At 39.4% G+C, this 19,643-nt stretch overlaps 1 protein-coding gene across 29 annotated transcripts in view; it reads right to left on the bottom strand.

Moving 5' to 3' along the window:
* The window catches only part of ANK3 (ankyrin 3), a 296,280-nt gene that overhangs the window by 78,313 nt on the left and 198,324 nt on the right, over positions 1 to 19,643 (bottom strand). For 22 of the 29 annotated variants that reach the window (XM_068688711.1, XM_068688729.1, XM_068688723.1 and 19 more), the window contains 7 exons: positions 18,515 to 18,712; positions 16,493 to 16,591; positions 6,472 to 6,570; positions 6,284 to 6,382; positions 5,792 to 5,887; positions 2,036 to 2,108; positions 1,778 to 1,840 (listed from right to left, as the gene is read on the bottom strand). In XM_068688711.1, coding sequence (XP_068544812.1) covers positions 1,778 to 1,840; positions 2,036 to 2,108; positions 5,792 to 5,887; positions 6,284 to 6,382; positions 6,472 to 6,570; positions 16,493 to 16,591; positions 18,515 to 18,712 — 727 coding nt within the window. The remainder of the gene's footprint in view (positions 1 to 1,777; positions 1,841 to 2,035; positions 2,109 to 5,791; positions 5,888 to 6,283; positions 6,383 to 6,471; positions 6,571 to 16,492; positions 16,592 to 18,514; positions 18,713 to 19,643) is intronic. The other 7 variants (XM_068688715.1, XM_068688716.1, XM_068688720.1 and 4 more) reach the window with 1 other exon arrangement.

The following is a 19,643-nucleotide window of genomic DNA, read 5'->3' as shown; positions in this document are numbered from 1 at the left end:
CTTTGAGAACGACCTTTTACATATAAACCAGTCTCTTAGGTCCCCTAGTAACAACACATTTGTAGAACACAGTCTTTAGGTCAGGAATTGATTATATTACCCGTATCTTTTATATATAGATATAGATATAGATATAGATATATAGATATAGATATATAGATATAGATATTTGTGGTTTTGTTGTTGTTGTTGTATTTTTTTTTTTTTTGTCAAATTGAGAGCTAGTGACTACAAAAATCTCCCACAAATCTCCCACGTCCCTTCAGCCTTTGCATTTGGCCATAAGAAGTGATCCCATATATTAAAGACAGGTTTTACATCTTCATATCTAATATTCTGATTCCACACAGGAATTTCTCATCTGCACCATGGGCTGAGGCTATAGTTGCTGCTCAATTAACTAACTTCAGTGTTCTGGTCCGTTAAAACAATACATTTTTCTGAGCAGCACAATAGCCTAGAAGAGTTATTTGGAAAACACAGGTGCATGGTAAGAACATGATCTATTTGAGAATGCAGCAATACGAACACAGCACTGATGAGCAGAAAACAAAACAGAAGCCTCAATGCATGAATTCAACAAAAGCTGCATACAATGAGCTTAGCTAACAGCTTTTACACCTCACTGCTTAAGTGTTACAAGCATTAAAAATAAACGTATCACTAGGCACAAAGGCTAATGGAAATGCCACAAGTAAACTGGACCCAGTCACTTCTTTACCTACTACAGAAGAAAAATCTGCAGCTCTAATGCTACTGACCAGCGACACAGACAAAAAGCCTTCAGGACACTGTCCTTCTCTTCATCAACTCAAGACCTTCCTGCTTCCATGTGTGACCTGGGAACCTAATCCCACTGTGGCCTCTGGAAACCAAACCTGCAGTTCCCAATGAGGCTCACACAGACTCCTGTGCATCCGCACCACAGAAGGTTGGACCTAGCAGGGGCTGTTGGTGGAAGGGAGGGAAGCAGCTGCCAAATGAGTTTTAGATTCCTAGGGACCACTGAAGTCACACCAAGCCACCAGCACCAAGGATCAAGCTGGGATGTGCAGGTTGCTAGTGCCAATAGCTTAGAAATCCTATTTAGAGGAACCAAAACCATAAGGTTTTATTACCCTGCTCACATATTTCATGCCACTTTGCAGAATGATACAGCTGAAATCTCAGCTAAAAAGTTCTACCTTACTCCCTACAAATAACTTGCTAAATTCAATGCAGCATCCTCTTTACTCAACACAAAAGTAGTCTGATGTGGTTTTTACTGAATATGACAACTCAAATACAATTTTCTTTGTTTTAAAGCCTAAAAATACTTCTTTCCAGACTAAGCGTTGACTATCAATGCAAATCAATCATTCCACAGCTGAACACATGGCAGAATTTAAAAAGCAAAACAAAAAAAACCCACCTCATTCCTCTGTCTTCACTTTCACTATCAGCTATTTCTTCCAAAGTATTTTGATATTTGACTCTCTTGTCTGGTATTTAATTTTTTAGTTGCAATAATATAACTATTCTCCACAGAAGCAGCAGCAAAAGGACTATTCCAGGAAAGTGGAGGTAATTTGATTTAAAAACCGGGAGTACGACACTCAGAAAATTAGAGGATTATCAGCAACAGGTCAAAGAATTTTTGAAAGCATTCTTAATTGTGAAATAGAAATTGTTAGTGGGATAACAAGAAAATTATCTGTAAGGATTAATTTCCAGTCACAGCAAATAAGAGGAAGAGGTTTAAGTTAAGTAACACTGCAATACAAAAATTAACAAATACCTTCTTCAACATCTGACAAATATTCAGCATCACTGAGTATTTCAGGGGCATTGGCTTTACGAACTGCATGATTTAAATAAACAAAATTAAATAAAAGCATAGACCATCAATGAGTCAAAAACAATATAAAACAATGAATGTGCAGATAACATATCAAACTCATACAGTTTTTGTTTGTTTTTAAACAAATACTTCTTCCAAAAACAACAGACTGAAAAGTGACAGGTTTTTGTTTTTGTTTTTTTAATTTTCAAATACCTTCATCATCAGACATATCGAGAACTTCATTCATCGTTTCGGGTACATTCATTTTGTGCTTTTCTGTAACAGTCTGTCAAAGGAAAAAAAAAGCATTTCAGAGCTCACTAAATTTTTCTTAACATTGTAGTTATTTCAAAAAATTACACACAAGGTAGGATGCGTTTTCATCTGCAGTTAGCAAGACGAGATTTGATTTTTTTCAAGTTTTTTATTCCCTTGCTTTTCATAGGTAATTCAAGGTATTCCCTTGCTTTTCATTCATTCTGAGGGACCTATTTCTCTTCTTCATTGGGACTGCAATCTTTTAGGTTGGAAAAGACCCTTAAGATCATCAAGTACCAACTATGCTGTAATTTGGGAGCAGGGTTGTTCCATGTGAAGATTTTCAGAGGTGCCTCGTCAGTAATCGTGTGTTTTTTCCCCACAAATGAGAACAATTGTAACCACATGGAGGCTAAATGATTCCCCTTAAGGAATTTGTGCATGAAAGACATTCAGAAGTGGTTGGTTTTAATCCTGATGTTTATGTTGATTCAGACTCAAAAACCAATATTAAAAAAAAAAAAAAATTAGAAGCAGAGAAAAACATATTCTGAATGCCTGAACTCTGTTCCTAGAATACCCATGCATCCCACAAAGTACACAATGCACACTTTACTCTCCAGCTGGGGCAGAGTGCAACAAGCACTTTGGTGAAGTTTTAGATCATGCAGGAGACAATGTGGAGTTCACATTCAAGTAGTGGTATTCAAAAAATTAAACAAAACAGTTCCATCTTTGTTTACATTTTTACACCACCATCACTTCTCATCCTGCATATACAAATAAGAAATAATTTATAAATTTAGAACAAAACACATTTTCTATCTTCATTTATTATAAAATATTTCAGATTTTCTATAGCCTCATAATTACTTGTGGCAGTTCATGTTTCTTGGGCTACTGCCATCACTTGAAACTGCAAAAGAGAGTCTGCATGCTCAAACATCACAAAACGTATAAAAAAGCCCCACAGTACTTCATTTTGTTGGAATTACTTGCACAGCTTTTTAACATGTTGCTGTTAAACTGGTAAAATCACACAACTTTTTTCAGGCACTACTGGATTTTTATTGGTGTTTGAATGTAAGTCAGAATAAACTAGCTATGCTCATCCCTGGTTTCACTGAAATTACCTTTCGGAGTTGTTTAGCCACATTACCCCAGAAATACCCTCAATAGTTTGAGTTTTTAAGATACTCAGTTATAAATCAGATTTCATGATTACACTTCTAAAGTCTGCCAATTACACACTTTGATTGATAAGCAGCATATTTTGGTTTTCATGAAAATGTTTCTGGGCTTGAGAGTAGACATTCACAGGTATTAGTACAGGCTTTTCAGCTTCTAACATTGTTTTTAAAACAATTCACAGCTTGATCTACCACCTTTTAACTCTTCTACATCTATGGAACATAATAAATGATGTTGTTTTTGTGGCACAAACTCACATAGCTTATTAGTTCTGCAAATTAAGAATGACCTTATGATATTGGGAGTTTTTAGCATAACAACATGGTTTTAATTCTCTTGCAGCTATCTAGTTGTATACTAGGCAATCATTCAAGTTTATGCTACTCTGTATAACCTTCAAATTTGTCAGGTTGTAGAAAATTGTTTTGGCATCTTTCTACAAAGAAAGATGTCCTTGAGAAAATCAAGAGAGAGGCTATAAGAAAGAATCATGATTGTTTTCTGGCATATTCCATTGTATTTTATTGTGGCATAATTTTATCTTCTATGTGATGGATTTTATGTAAGCTACTGTATAACAAACCAAAGCCAGGAAAGTCACATGAAGCAGAACTAAAACCTGCCTGTCTTCCCAAAGGTTCACTATATTGCAACCACCTGCTTGCACCAACAAACCACACAAATGGGTCATGACAAACATAGGACATACTGTAAATATTTTCCTTCTCTGAGATGCCTACTGTTAGGAATGGTTTAACAATTCGTGTCCATGAAGAACAGTCCTGTCTGCCTCTGGGTCCTGCACTGGCAATTTAATTCTTGAACCACAGATGCAGTGTGTCCCAGTCTCCCCCTCATTCTAGTCAATTTATCAAGTCTTCAGAAAATACTCCTCAAATTTATGAACCTGTTTGCTTTTGTTATTCCGAACTTCTATTTCTAACAGTTACAGCCCTTTTTTTGTCTTCTTCGAGATTAATTTAACGTGGCTATAGGTGTGACTGTCCCTGTGAATGGCTGGTGAAGAATGTTTTAATTACTGGTGAAGTGTCAATAAGAAAGCTATTTGTGTTTGTATGAAGTCTTTGATGTCTGGGGGTTTCAGAACAACTGATAACAACTAGTGACTGTTATGGGATACTATGCAAGCCTCTGATATCTGGCCAGGTGGCCAAGAAATTAAGAAGAAGAAAAAAAAGAAGCTGAAGGACGGCTAGGAGACAAGACCTGCAGGGCATGCTGTATAAACTTGACACGGTGCCAAGGAGTACAAAGGGGAAGGACGAGAAAAGAGAGATGAATACTACGAGCCTTCTGCATGAAAGACCCCTAGAGACCCCCAGAGGGACCACCGGAGACTGATGCGCATGCTCCAGTAGGAGGGACTGGACCCCGAAAGCTAATTATAATAACCTATTTTTTTCAGAAGTAATAATGAATATGTATTAGTCTAGGAGCATAAAAATCAGCTGCTTGATGTAACTGGTGTGCGTCCTGGTGGAGCGGAGACTCCCGGTGCACCCAGCGCTGTTTGCTTACCTCTATTCTTTTAATAAATCCTATTTTTTATTTAATCCTATTTTGAAGACTGAGCCATTTCTAACACTACAAATACACACATGCACATATTTCTTTTTTTAATCAGAAAAAAAAAGTTGCAGAAAGGAGAAAGTCAACTTGGAGACAATGCTCTGAATTTATGTTCTTAATACTCTGTTCTGGCTTAACTACTATGGTGGTTCATGAAAGCTTCTCACCTTATGAGGACAGTCTTTGTAAAGCAATTTGGCAAAATGTTAGTGAATAAGTATCTTTGAGCAGCATTTTATATTCTGTGAATTGCCATTTTTCTGATAGGCAATATTTGACCACTGCCTCTAATCTCCCTTGGCTAACACTGCAGCAGGCCTTCTTGAAAGCCAGGACAGATGATTTGGGTATCAAGTACATGTCAGTGAATGGGAGCTGGGGTTGCAGAAGCTGACTTTGGCTGAGTACAGAAGACAGGCCTTAGCCATCTTTCAGAATAAGTCAGATCCTAGGCAAAGGGGAGCTTCTAAGAAAATTCCAACTTTTTTAGGTTGAAATAGTTGCTCTTAGATCAAATACAACCCAATACACATAATCCCTTGGCAAACTGCACTCTCTTAAAAGGGAGAAGAAACTTCAGTTTATGGAAGCCTCTAGGAATGTCTTTTCACAACTACAAATCAGCCCCAATTCACTTCATTTGTGACATAATCAAGATGCACTCTTAAGAAACACAGCAGTTATGACTAGTTATTTAAACTGTCCATTTTCTGCTTTGTTGGTATGTCTACCTTTAAATATATTATAGACATATAATCATGCCTACCTTAAAAATGTATTAGTTTTATCTGATTTAATATCCACCCCATAAGCACTAAAAGGTTAGGTAGAAACTAGGCTGAAATCTCAGTAGACAATTAACTAAACAAAACTGAATATACTGGCTTAGGAAAAACCCTTCCATCCACTACTGAAGTGAGCTGTACTTACAATTGTAGTCATGGTCTCCTCTGTCACCACCTTCAATGTGTCAACGACTGAAATGTAGCCAAGTCGCTTTGCGATGGCAAGGGCAGTGTTTCCATTCTAGCAGTTGAAACATGTAAAACAAAAGCTGAATGTTAGCAATAGTAAGTGTACAAACTATTAATTAGCTATGGAAAAATGCACAATAAAGGACACATGAATGTTTGCATGTCAGTGACTGAAAGAAATACACTTTGGGTAGTAGGACATGTAACTAGGTTTTTAACTTTTTACATAAACGGGATGAAAAGGAAAAACACTGTCCAGATGTTTGCTGTCCTAGTTTTGGAAGAGACAATGGAGGACATGGAGGACACAGAGGCAATGGGAATATGCTTCCTTTGCTCTTTTCCTCTCCCTCCTCACATTTCCCTTGCTCCAACACAGCGCAAGCACAACGCTTTACACAGGATGGGATGACCAAGAAAGCCCGAGCAGCGGTCTCTCAGCACTTACCACAGTGAGCTCGTTAGGCGCCGCGCCGTGCTGGAGCAGGACGTTGATGATGTGGGTGTGCCCCTGCTGTGCAGCCTGGTGCAGCGGCGTGTACCCGTTCTGCAGGCACAAGGAAAGGGAGAGGCTGCATTGGGCACAGCACGCTTGTCACCCCCACAGAACAACTGAGGCAGAGGCAGAAAACTCACCTTTGTTTTGGCATTGACCTTTGCAGAATGTTGCAGAAGGAAGTTAACAATCTTTATGTTTCCGTAGTGGCAGCCAACATGCAAAGGAGTGTATCCCATCTAAAATGGACGTAAGCAATTAGCAAATGTGACTAACCCCATGCACCCCCTGACAAAGAAAAAACAGACATGAAACAGCAAAAATCCTGTCAAACTTTATTTCATTGTCTTTCTTTTCCCATGAGAAGAAATATGTAACTACGGAAAAACATGCCTCTCAAGAATACCATTTCAAGTCCAGTTTGTTGTGAACCTCTCCTCTCTGCCTTGTAATTCTGTAATCTTCAACATATGCAATGTTGATTAACAATTTGCTTTCCTCTCCAGTGCTAAAAGATCATCAGGTCCCTGGGGCGAGCCTGTTTTTTAAATGAATGCGTGTATACTGCCTTGCACAGTGAGGTTCTCATGCTTGACTGGTGTTCCTACAGTGTGATAACAAAAACAAATAAGTAAATAAGTAATAGCAACTTACTAAAAACCAGGCCTGCTGAGGGCTGCTTCAATATAGGCCAATGTGCAGCCCATCCATTCTGACTGAAAAATCCAAAAGGTAAATCTGAAACCATGCAAGTGATGTGCCAGATTTGCAAGAACAACATAATTCTACCAAAACTGGAACTCCAGCTTTTAAGTTAAGCCTCTAAAACAACTAGGTTTAATTTTTTCACGTGTCTGTCCTTGTGTTACACAAACTAGAAGAAACTGCTTTTTTGTGGCAACTGTGAAGATGGGAAAGTTGAATGTTTCCTATTTGTCCCTGCTACTTGGTTTTCATTAATAGTGAACTGACTAAAATCATTTGTGAACATTGGGACTCGCCTATCAAATGCTCTAAACACAACTAAACGTTTTTTTTAGAGTTGTTTCGAACTTTTTCCAAAAATGCTTAATAGAAAGTGATTTCATATCACTTAAAAAAAATAAATGACTAAAAGGGTAGCAAAGAGGACTTGCTAGGCTGAGTCTGAGTCTGATCTTTTTGAAATCCACATTCTCTAAGTCAAACAGCATGCTGAAACCTGTTAATTGTAATAAACACTTGAATCAACAGTTAACATTTAACATACAACAAAACGAAACAAAAGAGGATCGAAGTTTGCTCTCACTGCTCTTTTTCTAATCTCTTAAATTACTGAGAACACTGTTAACAGTTTTGAACAGGCTGGACTTATTTGAGATTCTTAACATAGTAGAAATGATTAGAGTATCTATCCAGAAGTAATTACCTTTTTCTGCTTTATCTTCCCTTCAAGACATCATTATCTTTTCTTCCTTAGCAAACATACTTAAAATCAATCTAGAGTTGCACAAACAACAGTTCAGGAGATGGCGACCTCCAAACAGTTCACTTGCTATGTTTTTCGCCACGTGGAGAGAAGCTGCTTTTCCCAAAATCTTCCCCCCCAGCTCACACTGATAGCTCAATGGCTTTCCAGCAGATGCTTTGCTTGGCTCCCAGAGATGTGCTTCCCCCCCTCTAAAGGTGAGTCATCAGGATTCTTTTACGCTAGAAAGGTCAGGTTTCAAGGGCCCACTGGCTCTGAGATGCCAGAAGGGTCATATCAGCCAGCATCTACAAAGAGATTCACCATTTTGTGAGCTAGGGAAAACTACGCTGCCAGTCCAGTATGTCCTTTTGCTACTCGGTGGGGCTTCCAATGTGGTATAGGACTCATGCTCCATTACCAGTATTTAATGGAAAAATTAACTGTTAGTCTGTAAAAATTGTATCTGATATGAGGAACACAAATACACTGAACACTTCATAAAACATACTGCAAATGTGCTGTGCTGTTAATTTGTAAGAATTCTGCTTTCAGAAAAAGGTAATAGGTGGGGCCGTCTGGGAATATTTATTCCAGTGGCAGAAAGATCAGTAATAATATTGTTGGGGAAATGTAGCTATGATGCATGCCTTGGCTCCTGGTAGAGTCCAAAACAGCCGTATGGCCAGAAGATTTAACACTGAGACTGAACCATCTGGAACTAGATCCAAAAGCCAACTCTGTGTATAGAAACACTGAAAGACGGATTATTCTCATATTTACCAAGCTTCTTCACTCTTCTGCTCCGAGGGGAAAAGTCTGGTGCCCAAGAGGCACACAGAGTTAAAAGCCATAGCCTGGCATTCTTCATTTGTGTGTCCACCTCAGTGAGGTTTGGCCAGGTCAGACAACTTGGTCAAAAGCACTGGGGAGGCAAGTCCAAGGTCTACTGGGGGTTCAGGAGCTAGCCCTACATTGCATGTTCAAACTGTTTTAAAGAAAGAAGACCCCTCAGATGCGAACTATTTCCACTAGAGAGAAGTTTCAGCTATCTATGGGTTTAGATGCACCATTTTCTTCATGTTGCTTTGCCTCTGACACTACTTCACTTAGTAGTGAACCCAATTCACCCAATTTCACTTATATTTGCAATGATAGTATAGATAGTAGCAGTGCCACCTACTTGAAATTAGGGTGTCTATCTTTTCTTCAGTTAATTACATACCCATTGCCATCTAAAGAAACTATTAGCACTGCCAACGAGGACAAGTTAATCATTGCAAGAAACAGTGACGGATACAAATTCCATTGGCATCAGCAGAATGTTTTTTTCCACTGACTTATACGAACATTGGATCAGACATCAAATGACTACAAGGAACTTTTCCCCAGAACAGTAGTCATCATGTAATGAATGCAGGAACCGTGTCTTACAGTTACTGTTATTATAGGGCTAAGAACTTCCAAGCAGTACCCAAGATCTGAGTATGACAGGGCTCAGAACATACTCATGTACCACAAACACAGCTTCCAAAGACAAATTCAGACTAAAACAGGCAAACTACCAAAACATCAGTTCAAAAGAATGCAGTGAAATCTCCTCATACAGGAACTTAACTCCCTACAACCCCTTCAATATACAGGCCTCTTGACCTGCAATGTCAACAAAAATCTTACATTGAAAGACCAGCTGGGGAGATGAAATCCAAAATCAAGGGCCACCTGTTGGGAACTCTCTGCTAATAACTCTAAAACATTAAAATCTGGAGAGAGTTGGAGAGCCAAGACCTGTTGATCTCAGCTCTCCCTTTGAAGTGATCTATAAAGGCTCCTCTCTCCAGCCTGTAACAATGAATACTGAAGAACGAACTATCAAAACCCTGGTATTCACTGCACTACAACATCAATTTCCTCCTACAAATGGCATATAAAAGGTTTACTTGTGGTACCTCCATAAACAGCTAGAAGAGTAATTAGTGATGTTCTATGTTACTACTGACCAGCCCACTGCTGAAATCTGAGATTAAGTGAAAGCTTTCCCCTCTAAACATGTGGTAGAAACTGGGAAGGCTTAAAAAGCCCCATGATGACATTTGTGGTGACACAGTCACTATTCTTCCCACCAAAACCCTTGGTGTCTCAGAGCGGAATGCAATCTTGTCTTGAAGCCCTCAGCACTGCTCGCTTGGCAGCTGGAGATGCCCTCACTAAAAGGCAGCTTCTCTGCACAGGAGTCATGCACGTCCCGGGTAGCGATCTAAGCACCTACTAGCCTCATGGCAAAACACCAGTTTCCCCATCTGAACTACCCAGAGGAGCCCGGGAGCTTTCTTTTAAGTTTGAAGTACCCTGTGGTCACATCACATTATGTTTGATGAGGCAGTGCCTGATGCAGCACTCAGTCAGTGATGGCAGAGTGACAGAGATATGACACAGTGGGTCACATCTCACTGGGCATGCTACACCTCCTCAGCCACCAGAGGACATCTTTCATGTTGACAGTCACCAGTGAAGGCACTGGTCAAAAATAACGCTAAGTATTAGCATGTCTTTTCAATGCCTGAGACCCAGAAAGGATATCCTTTGCTTCTCAGATACAGTACAGATTGCTATATTCAACTGTTTCTATCTCAGAAAAGTAAAAAAAAAAAAAAATTGTATTTGTATCCAAATATCCTCACTGAAAACTGATTCTGATAACTTTTCTGAAACAATAGCAGATTCTGCAGTTATGCAACCAAACTAACAATAAAAGCAGTAATTCTCCTTGCAACTTGAGCATGCTACTTTCGCTCTCTACAGAAATGTATCCAGGAAGCTAAAATATTTTGCTACAAGAACTACTAATAATTATTAAGGAAAAAACAAACAAACAAACAACTGGAATTATACTAATAAGTTTCTTCCAAGAAAATCAGGCTTTTTGTTTAATATAGCTCTAAAGCACAGCGCCTTCCGGCAGTCAGCTGCCATGCTGCTTTTAGTTGTTCTTAAGAATGAGCAGCAATATGGGAGTTAGCAACTGGGAAGGGTTTATCAAAAGCCACAAGAGTAAGTGCCAGAAAAGATCAGAAATCCTTACCTTTTCTATTCTAACGGAACACTCAAACACAGAGCACCCCTTATTTTCCTGCCCTTGCGTTTTTTCAGGGAAATTATCACAAGCCTTGTATATCATGTCAGTGTATTGCTTTAATATCCTCCACTGGCAATAGCCATAAATCCTAACAGCATGAATTACTGCATCTTTCTAGTCATGCTGACTCTCAAGCTGCTCTGTTTTGTTTTTTCTGCTATAAATGTCAGACAATGAAGCTCCAGTATTAGCGTTGGTTAGACTTGAAAATGCTCGAGTTCTAAAGATCACAAAGGCATCCAGCCTTGATCCAATGAAACAAACCTGTATGTATGTACACACTTCCCAGCTTTGCTGAATTGGGGCCTAACGTGTTGAAGTACCTTACAGAGGTTCTTTATCTCACATTATTAGGTTAGACATTTCCACATAAACGCCTGTGTAACAACTGAGCACTAAGAGCCAAGCAGAGACAAATAACGTACTATGAAGATACCATGTCTGAGCATTTGTTCTGTGTGAAAGGGATTCTTCTGGGCAGCACTTCCTAACCTCCCTGCTCTTTCCCATCTTTTTCCGCACTTGAAAATCAGGTATTCCAGTGGAAAAATCAGATCACAGTTATAAGCCACTGTAGCACTCAGGCTGGTACAGAGTTCCTGTTGGAAGAGGGCAGGCAGAGCTGAATAAATCTACCTGAATAAATCTGAAATAAAGGCCCAGCCCAACCTGCAAAACAACATCACGACCTCTTAGTCACCCTTATCTCCTACCAGTATTACAGAAACAAAGACAGTTTTATGATGGCTTTGTCAGCCAGACAGTCGTCAACCAAGGACTGTGAGACAATCAGTTCCCCTGGCAGAGGCCCAAGTGCAGAGTAACAACTGCTCAGCTAAAATGACCTGCACAGAGACAAACACTCCAGATCCGCTCTTCATCCTTGACTGAACCAGCGCTCTTCTCCCATTGGGCTTCTCTGGCCAATCCATCACCTTAATGCTGTATCCTACTATAAAATTATCCAACAGGGAAAAGAGTTGAAAAATAACATGTGGAGACTTGCTGATCCATGAAATGGTGTTTACTTGTGCCAACTCTCAGCACATAAGCCCTGCAACAAAAACCAACATCACATGTACCAGTATAGCTTTTATGCACTCAACATGATCACCAGGAGAAGGAACATCTGCTTGCAACCAGGGCTTCAAATTCATTTTTAACTCCCAATATGATGTGTTAGATGAGCACTCCTTGCTTTAACTTCCTTGCTTTTGCATGATATGACATAGCAGCTTCAGCATCAAATACTCTTTTACAAACCTAAATTCAGGCACTTGAACAGAATATCAGAATTGACAAGAACTGCTGCCTTTGTAGCAGGGCCCTACCGTGCCTTCTGTAAACACTATTTTTTTAAAAATTATTATTATTTTTAACCTTTTTAAATGTGAAGGGCTCTAAAGCTTCACCGACTGTAGTGGTAAACCACGAAGTTCTGGAAAAAATTTGTTGAGAGGGAAACCACCTCAAGTAAGAAGCACAGACGCAATGGTTACTGAGAGTAATTTGTATAATGCTCTCAAGTTTTAGAACTAGAACAGATCCTTAATCATACAGACCAGTCTCCCACACAAGAGATTTTCTGTAGTATTTCTTTTTTTTTCTTCCCTGCTATAGCTTGAAAGTACCAAATATGTTTCTGCCCAATCTTCCCTTTTCATCCCCAGATAACCCCAAATCATATGCGTGGCTCTCTGAACTTGAGGCACAGAAAAGAAGTGCTTCCATGTGTTACAGCTGCAAGCTCTGTGATGTTTTCATAGGGAGTCTAAGTTATATATAAATGATGATTAAAGAACACGTACCAGAAGTGGAAGATGATAGCTCACTGGTCCCTACCCAAAAAGTTTAATGACCTACTGAAATACTGCGTTCTCCCTCCATTGACAGATACTGTACAGGAGTGACACAACCAACACTTACCTAACCTGGAAACATGATGGTGAGAGAATCTATTCAAAGAAAAAAAAAAGGCAAAAAACTCTATTGACTACTCACCTAGCCTACAATAAATGAGGTAACAAAATCATATGGATGCAAAACAGATAGAAGAAAATGAAAGGTTAGTGTTGATACTGCTAGTGGCACACAAAGATCCCCAATACAATGCCACTAAGCTGTGTGGCTTGACTTTTTGATACGTAAGGCACAGATGGCCACAGCTCTGCCACTCTATGCCCAACATAACGAATCTGAACTGTATGTGCTAGATGGCATTGTGCAAACACACGAGCATAGCAACAGTGCTTTTGCAGCCCACTCAGCTGTTCTTGGATCTTGCTCCCCAGTGCCTCTGTTCTTAGGGACAGCACGCACAGACCTTTTATTTCCCAGACATTTTAATTCCATAGTTAATCCACCTCAGAAAGAGAGGCTGCGACTACAGAGCTGCTATGTTACAAGCCAGTCATCTAAAACCTCACCTGCATAGAACAAGAGGTCAAGGCGTGGCAGTTCTTAAAGAATAACACTTTTTCCTTTGCTGCAGCAGTTCAGAGCTTGCAGCTCTTCATAATGAACTCAAGATGATCGTCAGTTTATCCAGAAACTATCCCATGCAAAAATACATGGCACTGCATTGTCACTTGTCCAGTATCACAGGCTGCAGTGAGTGGGTATCTGACTGATGACCTCCATGTGGCTGGCTCTGTGGAGCCTGGAGACAGCACTGCAGGGCTCACCCACTGCAAACCCAGCAGATGGGACCCTGCTGCAGCCAGTGAAAAAGCATTACGCTCACCACACTCTAATGCAATCCTACAAAGCATGTGGATGCTTTCTTCCGAAGGAGCAGACGGTCCCCTACAGCAGAGGATCAGCTAGCACGGTCAGCAGAAGGATAAAGCCATCGCAGGTGTTCTTCACCATGGAGGCCTACAGCATTAATAATTCACATTTTCCCAGACATGCAATTTGTTACACTGCAAAGCAATTCTGCTTAAGTGCACTGGGGACTTTGCCTGATCAATCAGTCCCTGCTCCACTTCCTGACAATTATGGGGAAGTCCCGTGGAAACAAGCCTATACTGGGAAACTGTTCTTTACTTGCACTAGTTACATATGTAACCCGAAGAATTAAGGTAAAACACAAGTAAACTTCCTCTTTTTTTTTTCTTTTTTTTTTTAATGATGTGAATTACTGATGATAGGATTCAAGCTGCAGACAGTCAAATATGACTTTTTTTAAAAACTTGTGCATGGTTTTACTTACTAACTAGTTCAATTTTTCAGAGATGCAATTAAGAAATTCGGCTCCACCCAGAGGAGACCTCTGAATGAGTAAACTGAAGCCCTTTTCCCATGCATCTCTACACAGTCTCGTGCCCGCTCCACCACACAGACATACCACCAAGCTCAAAGTTCAGTGCAGAGCTTGTGCAACCATGCCATGTTGGCCCTGAGACCCAACTAACATGCCCTCCTTCTCAGCTGTGACAGTATCTCACACATTGCACCATGCTAATGTGACTAAAAGGCCATTAGTCCTGAACTGGATACTATTTGGACCCTGGAGAGTAGGCAAAGAGGACACATGACTGCCTGCACCTGTTGATGTAAATGTCTCCTTAGACTACTTACTATTTGTGGGACAGGGAATAGTAGAAGGCAAACAGACAAGCTTCGCAGACCAGGAAGTGATTCAGCTCTTGGACCAAAGTAAAAGAGCAGGTTCTGCAATGTCATTTTACAGAAACCAAAACCAGGTAAGGTTTCCTTTCTCCAGAGGGGCAACCATATTCATTTGAGGAAATCATGCAAAGAATGAACCAGGACGTATCTCATATGCTGCTGGATGATCTAGCAGCTGGTAAGAATCCACACTGATTCATCTGCAAAACAGAGGCTGAAGACCATGTTACAAAAGTATAAAGGCAGACAAAATCCTGGGATTTCAGCAGAACTATTTAATTTTCATGCCAGGATACTATAATTGAAATCAACAGCCTAATGCAAAGGTTCTATAGCTACAGTTCTACAACACAAAACCAGGTACCAATGACTTTTCCCTCTACCATGGGTTATAATCAACCACTCTGCAGACAGAAAGGATGATGGATTCAGCCTTTTTTGAGATGGCAATGTGATGACAAAATGCTAATACTGCTGGACAGTCTGACACACAGGGATATTTCTCGGATGCAAGCACAGCAGTTAATTTGGGGCACACACACAATGGAGCTGTGAAAGCTGTTACCAGTTGCAAGGGCTGCACAACTCTCTACAATCTGCAGATTAAACTGTGATACTGAGTTAATTTTAGTTGATTCGATCAACTCCTGTTCAAGCACTTGATCACAACTGATTTCTTATCCACCTAATGATCATCTACTAGATACCAAAAACGCGTGAAGAATCTAGGTATAATGAACACTGAGGGAATCTTTAAATTCTGAGCACTGTACGTACCCTCAGTAAGTATAAAATAATTTCTAAGCAGGCTCTTGGAATTAGGTCACAGACATCACACTCAAACTAATGCCACGAAGTGGGAGCAATTATTGCTTGGGATCCCCAAATCCATCCCCAAACACCCTGGCAAGTCAAGTCTCTTACTTAGGAGTCCAAATATTTACTTTAGACAAAAGATGTTTATGGCAAATAAGTTTGAAATGGACTGCCATCATGTATCTATATTTCATATCATGTAACAGCAATAAACAAATTCAAATTTGTCCTGAAGAGCTATTTGGTTCATCTCTAATTTTACTTTTGAAGGCAGAATAGAGCAATATTTACCTAGAAACTAATAGGTTAATGTGTATATCAGGAGAACACTAGCCGACTCTCACTTTGGGACACAAGAAAAAGTCTGCCTCCTAAATGTACCCATATTATAAAACAGCTCAATCCACTACACTTTGCAAAACAAAATGGCTTAGAAATTGAGGCAGTCTTGGAGGCTGATTCAAGCTCTAAGAGTAGGGGGAAGTCTTTCCAAATGAACAATGTCTGTACTTGCAGAATCATGCCTATGAATGGCTATTTAGTAACAGCTCAGCAAAAGAAGACTACTTCATTTCATAAATTGTCTTAAGTCATTGGAAAAACTATTAATTGCTTAATAACCAGAAATGCCTACTTTACATTTTCATTGTTTTTCTTTCTGTAAATGAAGATATTTTAAAAAACAGTTCTCCTGTGCTTGGTTTCTACTGTCAGCTGATTTGAAGTACATGCGACATGTAAGAACTACTAAAAGCAGATGAGAGTACGCATAGGGTAAAACAGTATATGACTCCTTATAGAGAGAATTTTAGATTTTCTGAAAGTTTCCTTAGATAAAAATACAGATCAATCAATCCCACTTACCTTCAGAAAAAATAGTAGGATACATCTATGCTGATCTAAATATTTGGCATGGAAGAAAGAAATAAGCTTATAGCTCAAAGACTGAGCATAACACTAAACACTCAAGCTTCAAGGTCTTCAGTGTTCAAAATATATTTTATGGCAATTTATTACAAGAAACATTTCACTGTTATTTCATTTTCACCCTGAAACTGATTACTAGACCAGTCTACAGGCTCTTGTCTCCCTGAAAGAAAACAATACATATTGATGTTGATGTTCATACCTTTGTCTGTGAATCAACAGCAGCTCCTTGGTTAACAAGAACCTCTGCTACATTGACTCTGTCCTCTTGTGCAGCCAGGTGGAGTGGTGTCAGCCCGCTCTGTAAATTAGGAGCAACAGGTAATAATCTTCAGAGGTGGGACATGAATATTAAACACAAATCAACTATAAGTAAGATTCAAAAAGTCCTATTGAAATTAAATAAATGAAAAAATCTACCTTCACTTACAAGCTGTGTATTGTGCTTCCTGATTACATTTGTTGAATTGCAAGAAACTAGAATTTAAAAACCAGGAAGATAATGATTCTTTTACACAAGGAACATTTCTTCATGCAACATTAAATATGGGATATCAAATTATATTACAGCACTTAAAGAAAAAAACATGCAGTATTTTTCCCCCCTCCTGGGGAACTCACTTCCTCAGAATAAGTAAGATTTTAAAAGAAATATTGAATGATTGTTCAGACTTCTAGAAGTTTTCTAGTAGAAACATTCACTCAGATTTTAACTTTACCTTTTACTGATAGTAGTTTCCTACCCTTAAATCCAAATTCATCTCCACAGAACTACATAGCTCCCCCCTATAACTTACAGTGTGGATTCCTTACCGACAGCGGTATCTGTACTGCTCTTGAACAGGCAATGCTGATGACACCACAAATTAGGTGGGTCACACTACATAAACGTATAAAAATAGCCAACTGCAAATTACCTAATGAGACCTGGATATTACAGGCCAAATGTTCTAAAAATGTTTACTAAGTGATCAGTGCCCAAACTGAGGCTCTGAGTACTTAGTTCCCAACTGTCCTGTGGACCCTGAAGAAAACAAATGGCCTTTTACTCTCATGGCAAAACTCAGAAGTTGGTGTGCTTTAAATATCTGGCTTCAGATGTAGGTGCTAAGCTCAGAGGAAATGTGTATCCCTATGTGAGTAGAGAAGAACTATTTTCAAAAGGTGCTGTTATCTGTATAATGAGAAACAAGAGATTGTAACTGAGCAGTAACAGATTGAAGGATGTTGCAGATAATTAATGTCTAGCGGGGCTGAATCAAAATGCCAAGCAACAATAATTGTGCTCTCCATATTAGCCTCAGTAGCAAAACCAAGGTAGCCAATGTGATGCAGAATGTGCCCATGGCAAATTGCACTATGGGAATACAAGGTGTATTCAGCACTGCACAACAGTATTTGCTTGATTAAGACAAGGGCAAATCAACAACCGCAAGAGAAGCTACCTGAAGGAGGGACCAAAAATAATTAAGCTTTAAAGTTAGAAATGGGAAAACAGAGCAGCCCTGTGCCTCCCACAGCCTCAGAGGACACAGAGCCTTTCTGCCTGCTGAGAACAAGAAACACTCTCCATGAAAAAAAATGTCTCTTGTCTTTCTATGTTAGCCACATAAATCCACACTGAAACTGCACTTCACAGTATCTCTGATGGCTAGAGGGGCATTTAAAGAATTAAGGCTACGGATCTGCTAGAAACATTACCATAGAGCAGACTTAATAGTCTACGAAGTCATACATACAGAAACTAAAATCTACTAGCTTCTCTTTCATGCCCCCTGGAGAAATTACACTGAAAGTCCCCATGCTCTGAGGAACAACCCCTGGAGAGGAAAAATCATTTACTCTAATGAACAAAATCTCAGATAACCTCACTGTTATTACCCCATTAAAAATCAACAAGTTAGTTGTTACTATTTCTTAATGGGGAGGCGTATATCTAGGGGATCCTAAATGACACACTCCAACCCCACTAACCATTAGGGTGAAGACATTTTCTCTGTTGGCAGACTAGCATGATATGGAAGGAAAGGAGATGGATTTATAAACTCCTCTGCAGCACGTGGCACTAGCCATCATCGAAACTTAGGTACTACAAAATACAGTTCATTCAATGTGACATTGGGTTTGTGCAAACTGCTCTCTTTGCTAGAAGAAATTATGATGTTCATTCAAATGTCATGTTGCTATGTTTATTGCCTTAGCACTAAGCAGGGGAAACACTTACCTTGTTGCTGAGATTTACATTAGCATTTCTAGAAAGAAGTAATGACACCATGTCCACGTGGCCGTCCTGAGAGGCCAGATGTACAGGGGCAATACCCTGTCTGGTTACAGCATTGGCATCAGCACCATATTCCAACAGTGTAGTTGCTATGTCCATCTGGTTTTTCTTGGCAGCTATGTGTAGTGGCGTATAGCCATTCTGTCAACAGAAAGCACTTCATTGCAAGCTACTCATTAAACAATGTGATTCAATCTTCAACAAAGAGAAGAGCAGGATGCATGTACATAACTCAGAACAGCTGGTTTTTTTTGTTGCCATTTTGTTTTTTGTTTTCCTATCTCCCAGTATGAATGAAAGCATTACGTATATGAAATATAGCCTTCCTTGCAGCATGTACTCTGACCTTACTGAGACTCTTGGTTCATATCAAGGGAAAATTAAAACGTATCACTTAAGTCTTGCATTCCTTTTTTTCCTTCCAATACATGAACTCAGCAAGTCCATTACCACGAACAGAAACTGCATGATAAAATTTTCTAATTTTGAAGAAGAATGGATTTGACAGAAAATAGAAGAATATATATAAACAATTAGAATGCACATATCAAAACACTAACCAAAGCATGACAGGCTTTTGGATACAAATTCCAACACCTGTTTAATCAAGAACTGTCTATCTTTCAGGTATGTATTAGCCCTCATTTTGAGGCAAACAGTAAACATGAACATGTATGCATGTGACTAAGGAAGAAGGGGTGGGAGGGCGCAAGACTTTAGCTGCATAAACCATTTCATACAGTATCATAATTACCATGAGCATTTCAGATTACACGGTCCAATAAAATCTATCTAAATGTACAAAGCATTTACCTGTCTTGTGTCCTCCCTGTACCTCACAGGGCACCAGAGCTGGACATAACAGATGCAGGGTGATGCAGGTAGGAGCAAAGAATAAATAGACAGGGGTACACCAATGAGTGCAGGATTGCATTAGTAGTAATCTAGAAGTGAGAGCTGCACAGCACTAACTCCATATGGAAAAGTCTCTGAAACCTTCAAAATTCATTTCAGATTTGGTTTAGGCCTTAGATACTAAGATATTTCAGGGCAGTCAGCATGACACAGCTCA

This window comes from Anas acuta, chromosome 7 (genome assembly GCF_963932015.1).
Source record: "Anas acuta chromosome 7, bAnaAcu1.1, whole genome shotgun sequence".
Classification (NCBI taxonomy): Eukaryota; Metazoa; Chordata; class Aves; order Anseriformes; family Anatidae; genus Anas; species Anas acuta.
This window is presented reverse-complemented; position numbering and strand designations above follow the sequence as displayed.